Below are 20,176 nucleotides of genomic sequence, written 5' to 3'. Positions count from 1 at the left end.
AAGAGGACACCCAATGACCCAATATATTAAAACATCGAATTAAGAATTTGATCAAAATACAAAGAAATTTCGCTTCTCCATTTTTTAAAAAAGTAGTTTAGAATGGCCGCCTGGGTCACTCCTATTCGGCTTGCTATATCACTTTGGCAACAAACCACCAACCACTAGTCTACCAATCTGGATTTGGCGGGGTTAAGTTATTGTTACAGTAATGGGTATATACATATACCTGCTTATGTAAATGGTATTTCAAACTGGCAACGAGTCTACATAACCAAATGAGAAACTGGTATAGTGCCACAAACTTATCTGTTCCGGTGAGAGCGAACTAAATTGGTCCATACCTCATTACTTACTGTACTAATGAATTTCATATTGACATAGATTATATGGACCAATTTAGTTCGCTCTCACCGGAACAGATAAGTTTGTGGCACTATAACTGTAATTACTCTTCAGTGGTCTATGAAATAGCTTTGACCGAAATTAGTTCTAAATAGTTGTAATGGCCGACAAAATTAGAAACTAGTGATCCGTTACGTCATGTACAAAATATGAAATGGAAACGAAAATGCCTATACATTATTAATGAATTATTTTTTTCTGCTGTAGTTAAAATAACAAAACAAAACTGCACTTACAGTACGAACTGGGCCCCTACGAACTTGTTTTGAAAAGATTTTCGGATTCAAATTGTATTTTGAATTTGACACTAATAACTTCGTAAATGTCACTTAGTTTTGACTTTGCTACTATAAGGACATCGTCGGTGTGCCATAAAACGACACAATTAAAACACAAAGAGGTCAATTTCATCCAGACTGATCTATTAATTTTGCAGTTAATGTTGCCATTATTGTCAAGTGCCAATTATTTCGCCTCCTCGTAATTAAATTGTGGAATATTCCATGGAACTCGAATAACGTTTTCATGGACCGTTAAAAGTGATCTTACAGAACTAAATCCAGGATCTATTTCATATAAAAGTTTTTGGTGCCACCAATATATTTTTCCTTCAGATTTCCTGGATAAAAACTAGCCTACCACTATCATCAGCTCTCAATCATTTGCTATGGGTACCCTGTCACCATAATACTCGAAAATATGAAATAACACACTCATTAGTTGCTCTAAAATAATTTATTTTACCTTTTGTATTCTGTTTATAAAACAATCGCTTTTATTCTAGCTTAAAGTTATCATGGCGTTCGTTCTACAATTATGTTGTTACAATACTCTCTCGTTTATTTACATTATTCTATACAAAACAAACTAGTCGGTAATTAAATTTGTAGGTAGGCAAGTGTAGTGAATGTCATTCGATTTTATTTTTTATCTTGTGCAGTAGATGTTGGGATATCGGTTGGTACTCTAATTTAAATTACATACACACTTCTTCGCTCTACGCTACGCAATGCGCACCGGATATTGTTTTGAATCGGACTGAAATCGGACCAACACAGATTTTCGCAATGGTATTTCAAATAGAGATCTTACTCTTACGTATCAAGAATCGTTAAAAAGTGTAATTACGTTCGACGAGATTCACTGAAGCTATTAAATAAATTAACAAGGAAAGTTTCCCCTTTATTAATCTACATACTTAAATCAGTCCAACTTCCCACTCCGAGATACTCGTAATACAGTAGTTTTGCTGTTATTATTACTACGAACCGTCGACAAAATAAATTTAATAAATAACAAGTGAATGTAAATACTAACTGAATAGTTAACATTAGTTTAACTGAAATGCATTCTCCCACTTTCATCACTAACACAGCTTTAAAATATTTACTTATACCAATACTGCTTTTTAGAATTCATTTTACTTATAGTTATAGGTACATTATTGCTTTCATTTTTCGAATCAATGCGATCAAGTTATTCTATAAATAATTTATTTTATCATACAATAAGCATGCTTCACAAGGCACTATTCTAGCGAGACTTCCAACATACAACTTACTCAACCACCGACGTCACGTCTACGACAAACAACTTCTACTAAATTCGGGTTCAAATTCCGAAAATACAAGAAACTTATTAAATTATCCAGTGTTCAAATAAAACAAGTTGATTTTTCTCATAATAATTAACTCCATCTTGTCATTGCAACAAATATAATGATCAGAATAACACAGCTTCTCTAAAAACCTTGAGGTTATACCTAACATGGTGGATTTGAATATTCAAAAATACCTAAATTTTAGACCAAAGCAAATTTAGTATAATGAAGGAAACACATTATTAACAACTGCATGTTTGTGTCAACACCATCCTAAAAGCGTTTAAGCTTTCGTTATGTGATAAAAAAGCAACTCCATACAAAACTTACGCTTAAAGCTAACTTGGCGTTTGTATTGCTCTGTATTTTAACCTCAGATATACTTAGAACACTCCAACAGAGCGGATATAAATAAAAAATGGTTCGTAAAAGTATATCGCTTGCCGCCCGTACCTACTACCATTTTCAGGGATTAAAACTTTGGTGATAAACTTTATTCTCGTGTGGGCAAGAAACTGCAATGAATTTATTTTGTAGAAATACACTTGAAATAAATATAAACATAATTTAATTGGCTTGTTTATTTCCACTCGCTTTATTGGAGTAATTCTAAGGATTTAAGTAACTAAACACCACACTCATAAATTCTTCGTCCACTCGACAGTACCCGATGAACCTATCAGTGTATCATTAAACAATTATCAGGTAATATCTAACCTTAGTACTTAATAAGTATTTTCATAACGCAATAATAGAACAAAGTTGTATTTACACTACCTATTTAGTTACTACTTGCCTGCTATTTGTCGATTTTTCCAATGAACTTTTAACTTCATTCGTTGATCGAAAAAATCGAGCGACGCACGGCCTGACCCTCCAATATAACATTCAACATTACATTTAACACCAACAATAACTGGTATCACAGCATTTCATATTTGTGTCATCATGTCCGTAGTTCCGTAGTTGCATCAAATTTACAAACAAAACTCTCCAACCTACAATTTATAGTCTTTGCAACCACATATGTATTCACGTATTCTACAACTGTAGTGAAGCATTATTCCAACATACGAGTAATGAAGATTTTACAAACTCAAATCAAACACGATTGATCAGTCAGTAATTGTTAGACATTCTTTTTACTTAGGTACATCGATTTTGTTATAAACTTATTTACCTTTAATGGGAACACGATTCTTATATTTTATCGATTTTATCAAACGACAAAGAAAAACATCAATAATAATAATAATTTGTTATCCAAAATTTTAATATTTCAGAAATTGAGCAAGCGACACTTGGATAGGATAAACTGTGGGAGAAATCAAAAATGGATAAGTAAATATATTTTTTTAAAATACCAATATGCTTTTGCCATCAACTGTAAACCTTAATGTAACCAAAAACTAAATATTTATAAGTAAGTACTCATGTTTGAGCTAGATTGGAATTAAGGGTGAGACCAAACAAGCGTAAATTTTGGTCGCAACACACACAACAATTTTGGTCGCACTTCGCTCCTCCCGTCCTCGCGAACACTGTTAAATGTCAGTACATGGGACTCATAACTTAAAAAATAACCCTTGTTTGGCCTCACCCGGGTGACAAACTTATAGTTCAGTTCTGAGGCCGGGGGTGGTGCGCTCTGGGGTGGTGCTATCACCGCAGCGACGCCGCCAGCTCGTTGGACATGGAGTTGTGCTCACTGCTGTTCAGACTCTTGGAGCATTGCTGGAAATACACAATCTTGTCAATACTGTAGCATGAACAATGACTGTTCAGACTCTTGGAGCATTGCTGGAAATACACAATCTTGTCAATACTGTAGCATGAACAATGACTGTTCAGACTCTTGGAGCATTGCTGGAAATACCTGTAGCATGAGCAATGAAGCTACGCGGTAAGATTTCGTAACCATATTTTAATGCGTGACGTATCAACTGTACTTTGTACGTCAAGCGCCCCTAGGAAGAATGCGACTGATGCTATTCTGACTGCCTTATCTTTTCACCACGGTGGCCTACCCTAGACTAGCTCTAGTGTGTGCCACCGACATAACAATCATAATCATTAACGGGACGAAAAGCGGGTACTAAAGTTAAGTTAATATATCGAACCAGTAAGTAACCGTTAACAATCAAAAAGAGGCACGATGTCATAATAGGAAGGTAATCGTTAGGCAAAATTATACCCAGTCAAAAATAACACGGACAATCGTACCTGTTTTCGATAAACGTTGCTACGATTACGCATAATCACGCACTAAAATATTTACGTGTTAAGTCCTGAAACTATTCTTGTTCCTATGTTTTCGTCATGAATCGTGGATATGACATGGCTCTATTGAATGAAACGTGTGCAGTGAACTTAGTAGTATTTACCTACATCTGTTAGATAAGGGGTGATTTATAACTGAGATGGTTATTTTAAGAAAAGTTTTATTCTACGACTTGCTTTTCATCAGCTGGGTCACCTCTTTCCAGTCTAGCCTGTAGATGAAGAATTACTATTTTGTACTCACCATTTGTCTCACCTCCCACGCCTTCATGGCGCTCTTGTACTTCTCAAACTCGTGGCACCAGTCTGAGTACACTTGCTTGTACTCATGCGACTTGCTCGGCTGAGTACATCTGTTGTAGAACATTGAAACATGAGTTAATGTAGAAACGGAATAGGTCTATGAAAGTAGAAACTAAAAGTCTCTTAAAACTTAAAATTCAATATTTCTTACTGCACTCTCAAAATAACAGTATGTATTGTATTGTATTGCATTCAAATAAAATGCTATTTTACAGTCTGTAAAATTAGTGTTCCATCTGGTTTCCTGAACTGCTAAATCTTAGTGTCAATCGCCCAATCCACCTCTAATACAACTTATAAACAGACAGTAGTAACCTGTGCATGTCAATCTCCAGGTTGTACGTGGCGAGCAGCGTGGGCCCGAAGTAGCACTCGTAGCGGCCGCCGTCCGCCGCCGCCACGGCCAGCAGCACCAGCCCGCGCTCTGACGTCTCCAGCACGTGGTCGGAACTGCATCAGGTGAGTGAGGAGTTAGGAGACCAGCATCGGTGTAGGAGCTAGGTAGCTCTGGTTATAAGACGCGCACCTCAAGACGTGGCAAAAGATTTCCGATGCACTCGCTCTCATGATGTGAGTGAGCGCGACGCAAAACTTTTGTCACGTCTTGACGTGCGTGTCATGCGCTCCGAGCTAGGTCTTCAGAGATAGTTATGTGAGAGGCAGAAAGCTTTTGAAGGGATTGGCCCGTAGAAATTCTGGGATAAAAATAGGATGTTAAACTGAAGGATTATGTAGCAATCTAATACAAGTAAACAAACAAATAGTAATTAGTGTAGATCTAGTAATAATCTCAACATCATTCTTTTTGTTATCACACTATTTTGGATTTATTTATTTATTTAATAGGTACTTTATTGCACAAATATGAGATATAAGTGTACAAAAGGTGGACTTAATGCAGGACATAGTACTCGTAAATATAGCCACAAATTAACTTAGGAATACTTATAGAAACTTGGAGTTAGTAGACGAAAACACCTCCGCATCTTAAATACCACTCACTTGACAGAAATCTTATAGCGTCCCTTCTCCCGGGAATGGTGGTACCACACCACGTGCTGATCCCTCAGTGCGTCAGGGGTCCTGGCAAAGGCGGCCAGATGCACGCTCTGCCCGTAGCCCGCCCTGATGGTCCTCTGAGGCGCGCTGGCCTCGCAGATCGCCGGCGTGGAGTTAGTGGCGTCGTGGAGGAGACCAGGCGAGTATGGTCTACATGCATCCGCTTCTTTGTCCCACCCGCAGTACGGGTCTAGCACGCAGCGGACGCAACTGTCGTACCTGGTTTCAATGGCATAACGTTTAAATATCTATAATCTGGGTTTCGATATTGGCAAGATTGAAGGAATTTCTGTAAGGTTACCTGTGAGAACAGGCTCGTAGGGGCAGCTGTCGTATCCGGTTGTCTGTGGTGACGTACAGCGAGTGCATTTGCCTGGAGATGGCCATGGCCCGGACGGGTTCGTTGTCGGCCGCGCGCCATATGTCCGCCACGCGCGCCGCGCCGCCCGACCACTGCACGATCTTGTAGATCTCACCGGCATCTGAACAATACGGAAGAAGAACCTTAGTCACGTGTTCAACCAGATGAAATATTGTCGATGATTATCCAACTTACTTGTGCCTGCGTAGTACACTGTGTAAGTGATGTCTGCTCCCAACATGTCGACAAACTGCTTGTCGACCACCAAAGAGGTCAAGACCAAATCTCGTCGGAAGAACACAGGAGCGTCTCCCTCCTGCCGCACCGCCGAGTCCATCAGCGGGTGAGATCTGAAATACGATAATTTATTAACCGACGAGCTCAGCTCAATTACTAGGAAGCAATCTCACTCCACGTTACAATTACCAAATGAGATTGAGGGCTTTGCGTGGTTAGGGAGGCTGAAGGCGCGTCGCCGCCGCCGTCAATTACGCCATGTGACCCAATTAAGGAACGCACTCGCGACTCGCGAAACTAATGTGAGGTCGCGCCGGCTTGTTGAGATTAAAGCTGTCTCGGGAGAGATACGTGGAACAATCCGCGCTTTCCAATAAAGCGAATGTGCTCCCTACTTCATGAATATTTTGTGACATGACTGCGTGATGCGAATTACTTACAAGATTAATTTCGCGTTTTCGCGCTTAAGTGACTGCGGGTCGGTGTTGGATGAGATTGGAAGTTAACGGAGGTACTCAGTAAAGTTATGGAGCGAATCATATGAGTGTGGAGGTACAAGGTGTCCAAAAAGAAAACACAATCAGCCTTGAACAGATAGCTGGTAGTTTTATTGTGAATAGGAGGAAAAGTGGCTAGTTGGAGATTCGTATTTGTACCATATCAGAAACAAAATTACATAACAGCAGATTAAGGCACATGGGTTAATTGAATAAACCCTAGGATACGTTCTTACCTATTATACAAATATTATATTTTGCCATCGTTTACGGCTTTATTAGTTACCTGATGAAGTTGAGCACATTGTCCGGGAGCGCGGCGGTGTCGTTGACGCAGGTGCCGGGGCGCGGCTCCGGCACGCGGGCCCTCAGTACTGGCAGCCACGCCGAGCTCGACGTGGCCTGAAGAATGGGATATTATTATTTATAGAAGGATGAAAATCTACTGGTGGTAACTATTCTGGGTTAGGTACACGAAAGGAGCCCTCATGTGGCGACCAGTTCCTTATATATAAATAATGTTCCTGTTCTAATACGTCCAGCGCACCCTGGGTAGTCAGAGACAGCGTGTCGGTGACAAAAACTATAGTAAAACTGGACTACAGTTTGTCACCGTGGTGAAAGGATTAGCCAGTTTAATTTAGCGTCTGTCTGGCTACCCGGCTATGGCCGGACATATAAGGCTATTTCAGATTAGTTGTCCTTTACTGACTATGCCCGGGTACACTAGGCGTAGGTATGTATACAAAGTCTGATACAAGAATCTCTATTAAGTATACCTGTTCCTTGAACCTGCCGGCGAAGGCCTCATGTATATCCTCCATGGAGTAGGTGCAGATGGCGGACCCGGCCAGCCCGTCGCTGGCGCCGGTCGTGAACGCCGCGTAGAACCGAGACGCGTCACCCGGGATCTGGTACACACTCTCTGTATGGACATAGACGTGTTGTATAGGAATAGTTTTTTTTATGGAAATATAAATCATATAAAATATGCGTAATACAACTTCAGAATCTCTGTATGGAGCAGGGTTGGAAGATGTTTACTGTATAAGTTTTACAAGATTCCACATCCTACAGGAACAATACTGATGTTAAGGTACGCTAAGCTAATAGATTAACCAATAACTATCCAAATCTGGCACCAGAATTCCGTTGGTAATAAAAATAATATCCTTCAATTTATAGCACCCGCTTTATTCATCATAATATAAAAAACACACTCACGAATTTCATCAAAGTAGAACGGGAACTCCCCAGGTATGCTGCAGTTCAGTCTGGCCTTCAAGTAAGTGGCCCAATTCTGGCTCAGTATGTGTTTCCCCCCCGTGTCCTGCTTGCAGACTCGAGCCACACGGGAGTACACCGCTTTACCGCAGTTCATGAACTCCACGGCGGTTTCGCGGAAAAAAAACAACACATGCTCCCCAACGTCGAAGGAACCCACGAAGTTGGTTTCTAGGAAAAAGAGAAACATATGGTAATTGGGTGAATATATTAGGATCGGGATTGCGACAGTTCTGTTGCGGTCAGCGTAGTCGATCTCTATTATTTTATTATTTATTATTTTTAGTTTGCCGCAGTATCATTATTAATTATTGTCACAAATAGATAATCCAAAAATACGTAAAGTATTTGACACTTACTATCCAACCATTTCGAGTCGTACTTCAGAGTTCTCTTAAAACTGTACTCTTTCAGTCCCGTCCTGGAGTTGAACAGGTCATTCCTGAAGATGACTGGGTCAGCTTTCGTGAACTCTGCGTTGGTGCCGGCATATAGCGCCGGGAGTCCCCCAGGGTTCCCATCTCTCACCCACACTGCTGTGCTATTGTCCGCTGGGTCGTACGGACATTTTGCCACCCCCAGCCCTATGCCATGGATGTACTCATGGCGAGGCAAGTGGGTAAGGTTTAACTGTTGGAGGAAGTTTACTTATTATTACCGAATTAATAAAACGTATACCTTACAAACTTAAATAATAATAATACATGTATTTAATTTATTCCAGGTCAGATAAAGTAGATATTGTAAGTATCAGCAATGCTTTAAAATGTTAACTGCGAGCTTCCCTTCACCTTAAAAGGTTTTTCCGTATGAATTCAGACACTCTTTCCCATCGAAACTACTGAACAAATTTTCATGAAATTTTGTATGCAGGAAGCAGCACAAAGTCTGCTGCAATATATCGCGAAATCACCACGTCAAAACTTCTTAAGGCGATGCAAATCTCACGGACATTAGCCCAAAATACCAAATAAATTATAGAGACTCACATAAACAACCCAGTCCTTGGGACTATGCGCGTTAGTCCCGCACACGTACAGCCGCTGGCCGTCGCCGAGCGGCTGCAGCACCCGCACGTGGTTGCGGCACTCGAAGGGCTCCGACTTGCCCTTGGACACGCAGCGGGCCACGTTGCCGGCTTCGAGGACTAGTGCGTCCCTCTGGGGGAGAGGTTAGGTGTAGGTTTTGTGTTTCGATCAGAAGGGCTAGCCTGGGACGCGACAAAAGTTTTGCTTCGCGTATCGCGCAGCCTCAAGAGCGAGCGCGACGGAGAACTTTTGTCACGTCACGTCTTAAATGCGCCCCGTGCTAGCCCATCTGAGTTATCGATTACGGAATTAATTTTATGAAGCTAATATCGCAAGAGGTTAATTTAAATAATCGATTCACCATAGATGATCGTAAAGGCAACGCAATGCAATGCGTTTCGCGTTTTTGAGTTTATGGCCGATATTGTAATGTAGAGATTATAAGAGTAGGTTGGTTTATTTATTGCTTACCTCACAGTGGGACTGACTTATATCAGTCATATTAATTTTAAATACACGATCCCTGAAACAATATTCATTAATTAAGTAAAATATAGGCTAGATGTGGTGACGACTTGCGAAAGGTGGCTGGTAATGATTGGATGCGGAAGATCGCATACAGGGGCGTGCTTTGGGAGAGGCCAACGTTCAGTAGTGGACTGATGATGATGATGAAGTAGGTACAATATAAATATTTTTTTTGTCAGGAATTTATCTATGTCACTTCCTTGTCTACTGGTAACAAACAACATGGCTGTACATATTATTTTCTCCAATTTACAATAAAAGTTAATTATACCCAATATGTGAGTATTTCTTCTAATTCTCTACAAATATCCACTGCGCCTACATATATAAATAACAGGTTATGGGCGATATGGCGCAAAGTTACCCAAAGTTGGAAGCTTCAAGCTTCGATAATTGGCTGTTCAGAGTCAAGTGCTTACTAGAAGATAAGCAAATAAAATATGTTTTAGACAGCGAAACCACCGAAAAGAGTGATGAAAAATACAAAGCGAACGATGCGAAGGCTAAATGCATCATAGTTCAATGCCTTACGGACAAGCATTTAAACATAATAAAAGAGTGCAACACGGCACAAGAAATGGTAAAAGTACTAGAAGACACATTCCAAAGAAAGAGTATAATGACTAAGATTCATTTACGAAGAAAATTGCTAAACGTGAAACATGAAAAATTAGAGAAACTAGAAGAGTATTTCGCCAGGTTTGATACCATCGTACGGGAACTGGAATGCACCGGAGAGAAGGTGGAAGAGAAATATAAAGTCTGTTACATACTGACAGGACTAGAAGAAAGGTATGACAGCTTAATAACAGCAATAGAAACAATAAATACAGATATTAAGTTAGAATATGTAAAAGCGAGACTATTAGATGAAGAACTAAAGATGAAGAACAAAAATCCGGAACACACAAGTGAAGAAACAGCATTCCCCAATATAGTGACATGCTACAGATGCAACAAACCCGGACACATAGCAACAGAGTGCCGAGGAAGAGGAAGAGGACAGAGAAGAGGAACACAATTTCAAGGACGAGGAAACAGAGGTCATGGTCGAGGAAGAGGACATATAGCAAGAGGACAAGGATATCAATATGGACACTATAGTCAAGAAGGTCAAAGACATCATGCGAGCCAACAGGGGTCATCGTGGCAGCACACGGCTGCAACTACATCAGAAGAAAACAAAGAATTTTCATTCATAGCAGGTACACAAAATGATAATTTTAAGAACAACAAAGTAGAGAATTGTAAATTAGAGTTCATTGTAGATTCAGGTTGCACAGAACATCTAATTCAAAGTAAATACGAGAGATATATGTCAGGAATTCAATACTTAGATAAAGAAGTGAAAATATTCATAGCAAATGGAGATTACGTAACAGCAAACAAGAGAGGAAATATTTATGTCACAAGTGATAGCGCAAGTATAAAAATAGACGCACTAATAGTAGAAGACTTATCATTTAACTTACTTTCTGTAAGAAAAATAGTTCAGAATGATTGTGAAGTAAGGTTTAACTCTGAAACTGTAGAAATTCAGAAGAATAATAATAGCGGTAATAAAATAGTAGGATACTGTTCAGGGAAACTATATAAGTTACATACAGAGATAGGTGTAGATAGATGTAACTATGCTAATTTCAGCACCGGAGAAGTATGGCACAGAAGGCTGGGACACCTCAACCGTAGGAGTTTACAAACTATGAACCTACCGGTAAGCAAAAATGTATGCGGTCCATGTATGGAAGGAAAAGGAAAGAGGAAACCATTCCAAAGGATATTGAAACCAAGGTCGCATAGTATAGGCGAATTGATACATACAGATATAGCAGGGCCAGCAAATATCGAAGGTTTAAACGAAGAGCGATATTATCAAACTATAATCGACGATTACTCACACTTTTGCGAAGTGAGACTCCTAAAAACTAAAAGTGAAGCAACAGATAATATTATACACTACATAAATAGATTTGAAAATGAAAAAGGAATAAGAGTTAAGAAAATAAGATGTGACAATGGAGGAGAGTTTAAAAATAGAAAAATGGAATCATTTTGTCAGGAGCGTGGCATTATTATACAGTATACTACCCCATACTCACCACAAAGCAATGGAGTTGCCGAACGCATGAATCAGACGTTATACAACAAAGCCAGAACACAACTGAATGAGGCTAATCTGCCAAAACATCTATGGGGCGAAGCAATATTATGCTCAGCATATCAGCTAAATCGATGTCCTTCATCTGCCATTAATTTTGAGACACCAGAATGCATTATGAGAGGAAAAACAGACCTATCAAGGCTCAAAACTTTCGGAAGCAAAGCATGGGCTGTGATTTTACGAAGACAGAGTAAATTCGAGGGCAGAGCGAAAGAAGGGAGATTAGTAGGATACGCACCAACTGGATACAGGCTGTGGGATCCAGAGACTAACAAAATAATCATCAGTCGAGATGTAAGATTTGATGAATCAGACATCATATATCAAGAAAAGAAACAGGACAATAATGTAAGATACTACCAAGAAGAAGAACATGGACAAGAAAATGAACAAGATGAGAATGTACAAAGAGAAGCTGAAGTGCAAGTTCATGAAGAGAGACATGAAGAACTAAGTAGAGAACAAAGAACTAGAAGGCTACCTACATATTTAAAGGATTACGAATTGGAAGAAGACGTTATAGAACAAGAAGCAAACATAGCATTCTGTCTACACATAGAACCTCAAACATATGATGAAGCTATAAAAGAAGGAGAAGGATGGAAAGAAGCAATAGATAATGAGTTAAAGTCACACGAACAACTAAATACTTGGACAGAGACAGAACTACCAAATAAGAAAAGAGCTATAGACACCAAATGGGTTTTTAGAACAAAGCAAGATGGAAAAAAGAAAGCACGACTAGTAGCAAAAGGTTTTCAAACAGACAACAAGTACAATGTTTACTCACCAGTGGCAAGAATGTCAACCATAAGAATGATGCTAAGCTATGCACTACAGGAGGATCATCAGCTAAGACAATTCGATGTACCAACTGCATTTCTTAATGGCGAATTAAAAGAAGAAGTATATATAAAACCACCAGATGGAGTACAAGTCGGCCAAGGAAAGGTACTGAAGCTAAACAAAGCTTTATATGGTTTGCGAGAAGCACCAAAATGCTGGAATGACAGATTTCACGACTTCATAATTAAGCAAGGTTTTGAACAATCAAAGCATGATTTTTGTTTATACACGAAAAAAGATGAATGGTTACTGATCTGGGTGGATGACATCATAACTATGGGAAACTGTATGGATACTATAAATAAATTAAAAGAAGAATTCAATGTAAGAGACCTGGGAGAAGTTAAAGAGTATATAGGCATGGAAATACATAGAGAGCAGAATATATTGAAAATAAAACAAGAAAAGATGATTAATAAAATAATAGAAAAATTCGGAATGGAATCGTGCAAAGGTGTAAATACGCCGATAGAGGCTACTAAATCCAAAAACAACGAAGAAGAAGATATAATCACAAATGTACCGTATAGAGAACTAATCGGATGTTTAACATACATCTCTACAACATCTAGACCAGATATAACGTACGCAACTTCATATCTTAGCAGGTACTTAGATAAACCAACGAAAGAAAGATGGATTGCGGCTAAGAGAATACTAAGATACCTAAAACAAACTGCAAGTAAATGCTTAACCTATATCAAGAATAAAGATTCGCAGAAGAGATTATTAGCTTACAGTGACGCGGATTGGGCAAGCGACAGTCAAGACAGGAAAAGCGTAAGTGGCTGCGCTATATTTTACTGCGACAATTTAATTTCATGGTTTTCAAAGAAACAGTGCACCGTCTCATTATCATCTGCAGAGGCTGAATATGTGGCTGCTGCAATGGTAACATCGGAGCTAATATATTTAAAAGGTATATCAGCTAACTTCAATATGGATATTGATGCATACTTACTTGTTGATAATCAAAGTGCGATTAGAATGATTGAATGCAACGAAAATAGTAAGCGCACCAAACATATTGATATTAAGTTTCATTTTGTTAAAGATGCGGTATGTAATAAGAATATTGTTATATCGTATGTATCTACGCAACAAAATGTAGCCGATATATTTACTAAACCACTGAATACTGTAAAACACAATTATTTTGTAATGAAACTGTTTATTGTATAAAATAAGAAGTAGGTTTGTAAAGTTAAGAATGTTACATTATAAGTTGTTTCAATGTTTAAACACATAGGAAGAAAAGAAGTGTTATAAGTTTATTTAATTGCAATATTCAATTAGAAATTTAATATTGAGAGGGGGTGTCAGGAATTTATCTATGTCACTTCCTTGTCTACTGGTAACAAACAACATGGCTGTCAATGATTTCAAAAGGAAGGATACGCCCTTCAGAACATTTTACTGAAAACTTCTTCATACAAACAAAATAACTGTCATCTGTCATAATTTATTTGAACTATGCCAGTGCCGATCTACTAATCCTGGCGACGCAACCTTGTACGTGCGTTCATATTTTGCCGTCGTGTCGTCACCGGACAGTACATAATTATAATATGAGTGAGTTGCATGCGGTTATACCTTTGCGATGATATTCAACAAGTGACAAAGAAAAATGCACCATTACATTCATACATAATATGTACATACGTGTGAAAACATTATCCTCCGTGCAGATCGGGTAAAACTATAACTAATGAAAAATCACGCTCTAAACAGTACGCAACAAGAAAATGTTCGCGGAGGATAGCCAACAAAAAATGACGTCCGTACAAGGTTAGGGTAACGTAACGTACCTTGGGACGCTTGTACCTCGGGACATTGATTGTATTTTAAAAACCGGCTAAATAAACACATTAAAATTCTACCCTAGGCATAGTATTTTACTCGCTTGGCAAAACTAGTGAGTCTCTTGATCATACCAGCATCGAGTGTGTGGTGAAGACAATATGAAGTTTTTTGGAGTCAAAAGTAGCTTTTGTATAGTTTTTTGTGTTGCTTTATCTCATTGAGGCATGCTCAAAATAAAGACATGGATGTCACGTATAACTTTTCAGTTATTTAATTTTATGACATGGCAATTATCTGAAAGATTCCTATTAATTAAAAATAAAGATATTTAAATTTTGGTTAAATATTGCTTTTTTGTACCTTGGGACACGATTAAATTTTTACCTTGGGACACTGTTTCCTATGGCTTTGTACTATGGAAAATGCAAACATCTAAATAACGCCTTATATCTCTGTTCTTATTAGTGCCAGAGTGAAACTAGACAGAAGAGAGATGCAGTAAATCAATAAGAACAGAGATATAAGGTGTTATTTAGAAGTTTGCATTTTCCATAGTACAAAGCTATAGGAAACAGTGTCCCATTGGTACAAACGTGTAACGTACCTTGGGTCAAAACAAGCATTTTTACTTTTATCTTAATTTAATAAAATCTGGCCACACTAAAGCTTTAGCACAAATACTAGTGATAATAGATTATATATCCTACCGAATAAAGAAAATTTCACATTAATATCTTAGTTGTACGCTGCGATAGCTTCATTCAAAGTTGGGGTAGTCGAAAATGTCCCTAGGTACGTTACGTTATACATCATGCGGCCATTGTAGACTTTGGTAGTAAAATAATTATCACTTTAAAATGTGTTTATTTATTAATTTAAGGATGTTACGATATTCTATGTTCCTTTTTAACCTTTTTATCATAGTTTTTGCAGCCTTTCACAACACAAATAGGCATATTTATCACAAGATCCACAAAAAACAAAGACTATCTCTCCTTGACAGACAACTGTCGACTGAGGACCGTTGGCCCTAAAATGTCGATTTTAGGGCCAACGCACGGGTGCCATTTTCTTGAGTGGTTTGCCCTGTCCTTACGCTAGTAATATATATGTCAATGATGGCTGTACATATTATTTTCTCCAATTTACAATAAAAGTTAATTATACCCAATATGTGAGTATTTCTTCTAATTCTCTACAAATATCCACTGCGCCTACATATATAAATAACATTTTTAAGCACATACTTAATGTATTTTTGTATTTACTTTAGTATACTTACATAGCACCGACGTATAACGTATCTCTATCTTCATTCATATAAAGGGTGCGGTAAAAAAGCGTACCGCATGTAAACTCCCGTATGTGATCTGCAACAACAGAGAAACAATTTTAGCAAATATAGGAGAAAGGTACTATAGCAATGAGAGGGAGGACCATAGAAGTAATAGGAGAGGACACACGAACCCTGTTGCTCACATAAATTGACCATCTGAGGAGCGCCAAAGCACTCAGACGTCGGTAGTACCTCTCCTCAACTTAACCCACATATAAAAATGATAGTACGTTTATCCACGTCTGTGTTATCAAGGTGTTATCCAGCCACTCCCAAGTGGTGCCCAAATGACTCTAAATAATAATTATAATCTGTAATAATGCAGATTCTCAATTCCTGAAAGAGTACCGGTAAAATCTGTCATCCTTACTATGTAACTTTGATCAAGTAAACAAGTTTTTTACAATGTTTTCTGAACTTATTTTCTTTTTGACTCTCAGCCTTTACATCCCCTACGCAAAGCTACACGTTACTGAGCCGATGAGCCGACGGGCTCGTCTGCAGGATCTATTCAGCATCAGGAAGAGGATCCTGGCGCGACGACAGCTGTCTGATGGCGAGGGAGAGAGGGGCGAGAGAGGAGACCCTCCCATTTCTCGTCCTACAGTCCCGACCACCACCCTGAAGCCATCAGGGTTCTACTGCCTGGAGTGCGGGCGCGGGCAGCCGTGGATCCCCGAGTCCACCGCCTGCCATGACATGTTCGACTCCGAGAACCACGAGTTCTTGGGCAATGATGCCGGCACCTGCTACACTCACACCGGATGCTATAAGGGGTTCCTGGATGTGGGGGACCATTTCTACGAGCGCGGGTGCATTGAGAAGGAGTACTATTTTGCGGATTTTACAGGTATCCACAAAACTGTTTTTATACAGTTTGTCTGTCGAATCGAAGTGTTTGGTATGATTGTTAAAGGAAATATGGGACAGTTTACCTAAAGAAAGTAATCAACTAGTGTAACTCGTAGATTATCTACAACTTGGCCATTTTCATTATTTAAAGATTATCAGTTGAACTTTAATAATGTAATGTAATGTACCTATATTTACAACTACTACAAATTTATTTGATTTTCTTCTAATCTTCAAAATATCATTTTATCAGGTACGATGCACTACATCCACAACCTAAACAGGACTTCGTATTTCCCAGAACTAAGTTCTGTGATGGAGTTGACTACTCAACTGGATACAGAAGCCTTTATGCAATATAAGGTACATAATACATAAAAACGATTATTAATATCCTTAATTAAATGTTTAGGTGGTTCACTTTAGGTTGTTCTTGAAAGTTGACTAATTTTCCTTTTTTACATAAAGAAGTACCGTCTAAGCTGAGTAGGTAGTAGGTAATCCGCTTGTATCTTTCAGAAAACTGTTCATAATTAATTAATTATATTATTATGTAACATGGTGTGGACAAACAACACCTGGATGGAACATCACTGTGTCCATCCAGGTGTTGTTATTGGCACTTTTTTGCCCCCTTTTTTTCTATTCTTTAATTATATTTCAATTTTGTCAACCAAAGAACTTAACTAATTATATCTATATAATGTTTATAAATAGGTAGATCTGGACAAGTACCGTCGTGAGTTCAACCAGAACATGATCCAGACCTCGGAGCGGTACGCCGCGCTCGCCAGCGCGATGGTCAAGAAGGCCAACATCACCGGTAATAAGTTCAACAGAAGTAGTAATAAGTTCAAAATTACTGGTAATAAGTTCAACATGACTAGTTATAAGCACAACATCACTGTTAATAAGTTCAACATCACTGGTGATAAGTTCAACATGACTTATAATAAGTTCAACATCACTGGTAATAAGGCGTGCATGGAATACATCATTCAGGGAGTTGCAAAAATTGTGTAGTAAGCGGAAAGGATGACTCGTGAAGTCATTGCAAACCACTTTTGTTCTACGACATTAAAAAATCACGAGATGAAAGTTTCTTGGTAACTTTTTACAATTTAGAAAAGTTTTACAACAAAAGTTGATCAGCATGATGATACACTCTGTATTATTCCAATAGTTGTTTGTCCAATACTTTTGTACATAGATTGACCGATTGAGCCTATTTTTTTTGTTTTATTCCCAACGCTATTGAATATTGTTTTGAGTTTATTGATTGTAGAGCTTTCCTATTGTCACAACTTCCCTTTGTTTCTTTCAGTACTATTTCAAATTTATGTTTTGGTACTAATTTCTGTTTTCTACAGTTAGGTTGTATATTACTACATGAAGGTAATTTCTTAGTTACCAAACTATTGAGTTGGTCACTACTAAACTACCTACTTAACTGACCGGCTTTTCATATTTGCACGTTAACAAAGTCTAGTCCAACTCTAAAGTTTGGTGCGAATACTCGTATAGATACATAATAAGTCTAATGTATGGCTCCTTTCGTGCGCCCAATTATTCTACAATTCGCCGGACCACATTTTGAAATCATGGTATCATAAGTAGCTTCGGTAGGTAATCATACCAACCTAAGCCAGTGAGATATTGCCCACACTATATTACCACACCATACTATACACTAATCTAGACAAGAGTAAGACCCTTATTCCATTCCATGTAAGGTAAACCCCTGGACGGCTGCATCAGGTCGACATCCCAGTCAGAGGTCTACTACGGCACCGGGGTCACGCTGCCGGTCTACCACCACGTCTGCGTGTGCACCGGCGACAGGTGCAATACGGGTGGGAGTAGGACCACTAATGGTTTGGGGTTTTGGTGTTTTGTGGCGTATTTTGTGTTGTGTTTGTTTTTAGTTGGATGATTTTATAAGCGAATTTAGTTTAAATTGTTTTAAAACAATATATATTATTTACATAATTTTCAGAAACGTTTTTTGTGAAGAATGGGTCTGGATTTTTTCCTTAAATATCACGTCGTGTCTTTATAGTCGTGGAAACTTTAAAGTGATAACTTGAACACACAAAGATAATATTATTAATTGCTTCGCTTGCATAAAACTAGGTATTGAGGTCGGAACAATTAATGGTTAACTTGAAGCAACGAATGGTGGCCGGTGCCAAATCAGATATAGGTCAGTAGCGTGGAGAGACCTCTAGGACGACGGCGAAATCAATTATACACAGATTCACAAAGGGGACTTTTCACACGTAGCGTGGGACACCGTCTGACCTCAGATAGCAGTAGATCAGGAAAGTCGAGAAATTCGTCTAGTATATTTTACGTTTGTTAAGTGATTATATTAATGGTACAAAATACATTAATTTATTTACATTATTATAAAGGAGGTTAAAGTAAAAAAAGTAAAAGTAAAAAAAACATGACCTTGTCACAAACCGTACATAATACATGGTGTTGCAAAAGTGGTATAAGATAGATTTAAAGGCGGATTTCCTGAGTTACCCCCTTTCGGCTAAGTATACCACTTTTGAAACACTAAGGCCCTTACCACAAAAACTTGAACAGTATTTAACAGGTGTTTAGCGCTGACCAACGCCTACAAAATATGTCAAATATAGTTTTAAACATTTGTTAAACAGTGTTTAAAGTTTTTTTGTGGTAGTACCTTCGATATCGAAGGGTAGTACAGTAAGTTTTCAGTGTCAGTTTTGCGTCTTTTATGGGTTTCCCGTGGGAATTCCGGGATGAAAATATCTGTTGTAGCTGGATATCCTATATCTCTAGGATAATGTAGAATCATTACGGTGATTTTTTAAATAAATTGAGTTAAGTATTCGAAAATTCATACTTCAACATACCTACTTGCACACGTTTTTTTGCCCTTTATAAATATTAGTGAAAGCGCTGCAAAATGTGCAAACGGTAACTTTTTCGTATTATAGAATGTTAACATTAACACTGATGTTTTCAGAATAAAACAGTTTCAACTTTAAAACGTTGCAGTTTTTCGACCTCGAAATTCTAAAAAAACTTTTTAAACATTCAAAATACCGAAATTACTGTGAAACGGTTCTACGCTTTGGTTTTGATGAACATGTGCACCTAACACGCTCCTCCTCGCTTTGCTCGTCGTCGCACCTATTTTTAGTTTTCGATCTCATGGGGTTTGTAATAATTATATTGGTCGTTAACTTTCGATTTTTTGTTCATACAATATCGTGATTTTCGGGATTTAGGAGAAAAATATCACAATTTGTACATTTACTACATACTTAATATATTATTTATTAAGATAACATTAGGAGAAACAAGATTATACATAGACGAACATAAATTTGAGCAAACGAAACTTAGGTGTTTAAAGATTGTGCCTAAAGAGTTTTAGACGAAACGAGCCTTATGCCACATAAGTCTTGGCAAAGTGATGGTTCGGCCAAAAAAGTTTAGGCCATACGAGTTATGCGAAATGAGTTTTGGTCAATAAATATTATGCCAGATGAGCGGAACCCCTGTGAAACATGTTTTACTTCTTTCCGTTCCCAGTATTCAAACAGTTTTCCGACGAT

At 38.2% G+C, this 20,176-nt stretch overlaps 2 protein-coding genes across 2 annotated transcripts in view; one reads left to right on the top strand and one right to left on the bottom strand.

Moving 5' to 3' along the window:
• Nucleotides 1-1,121: 1,121 nt before the first annotated feature.
• The window catches only part of LOC105389330 (semaphorin-2A), a 34,552-nt gene continuing 15,497 nt past the window's right edge, over nt 1,122-20,176 (bottom strand). Inside the window, exons 2-14 of the mRNA XM_038111956.2 lie at nt 15,675-15,762; nt 9,526-9,577; nt 9,016-9,186; nt 8,386-8,656; nt 7,967-8,197; nt 7,522-7,667; nt 7,029-7,144; nt 6,204-6,358; nt 5,949-6,129; nt 5,591-5,866; nt 4,904-5,038; nt 4,530-4,638; nt 1,122-3,739 (exon numbers count right to left, since the gene is read on the bottom strand). Of these exons, the coding sequence (XP_037967884.2) occupies nt 3,668-3,739; nt 4,530-4,638; nt 4,904-5,038; nt 5,591-5,866; nt 5,949-6,129; nt 6,204-6,358; nt 7,029-7,144; nt 7,522-7,667; nt 7,967-8,197; nt 8,386-8,656; nt 9,016-9,186; nt 9,526-9,577; nt 15,675-15,762 (2,003 nt within the window). The 3' untranslated portion in view covers nt 1,122-3,667. The remainder of the gene's footprint in view (nt 3,740-4,529; nt 4,639-4,903; nt 5,039-5,590; nt 5,867-5,948; nt 6,130-6,203; nt 6,359-7,028; nt 7,145-7,521; nt 7,668-7,966; nt 8,198-8,385; nt 8,657-9,015; nt 9,187-9,525; nt 9,578-15,674; nt 15,763-20,176) is intronic.
• LOC105389319 lies at nt 16,077-18,571 on the top strand. The gene is made up of 4 exons (XM_038111955.2): nt 16,077-16,578; nt 16,834-16,943; nt 17,298-17,403; nt 18,314-18,571. Exons 1-4 carry the CDS (start codon nt 16,134-16,136, stop codon nt 18,511-18,513), a joined length of 861 nt encoding a protein of 286 aa, XP_037967883.2. The 5' UTR covers nt 16,077-16,133; the 3' UTR covers nt 18,514-18,571.

The sequence above is a fragment of the Plutella xylostella genome, chromosome 13, assembly GCF_932276165.1.
Source record: "Plutella xylostella chromosome 13, ilPluXylo3.1, whole genome shotgun sequence".
In the NCBI taxonomy this organism is placed as follows: Eukaryota; Metazoa; Arthropoda; class Insecta; order Lepidoptera; family Plutellidae; genus Plutella; species Plutella xylostella.
The sequence above is the reverse complement of the archived record's forward strand: the minus strand, read 5'-3'. Positions and strand labels throughout refer to the sequence as shown.

Excerpts from the sequence above, each read along its gene's own strand:
- LOC105389319 (XM_038111955.2), top strand. The coding sequence starts at position 16,134 with ATGTTTTCTGAACTTATTTTCTTTTTGACTCTCAGCCTTTACATCCCC. Across the intron at positions 16,944-17,297 it reads AAGCCTTTATGCAATATAAG|GTAGATCTGGACAAGTACCG; the intron begins GTACATAATACA and ends GTTTATAAATAG. Across the intron at positions 17,404-18,313 it reads CAAGAAGGCCAACATCACCG|GTAAACCCCTGGACGGCTGC; the intron begins GTAATAAGTTCA and ends ATTCCATGTAAG.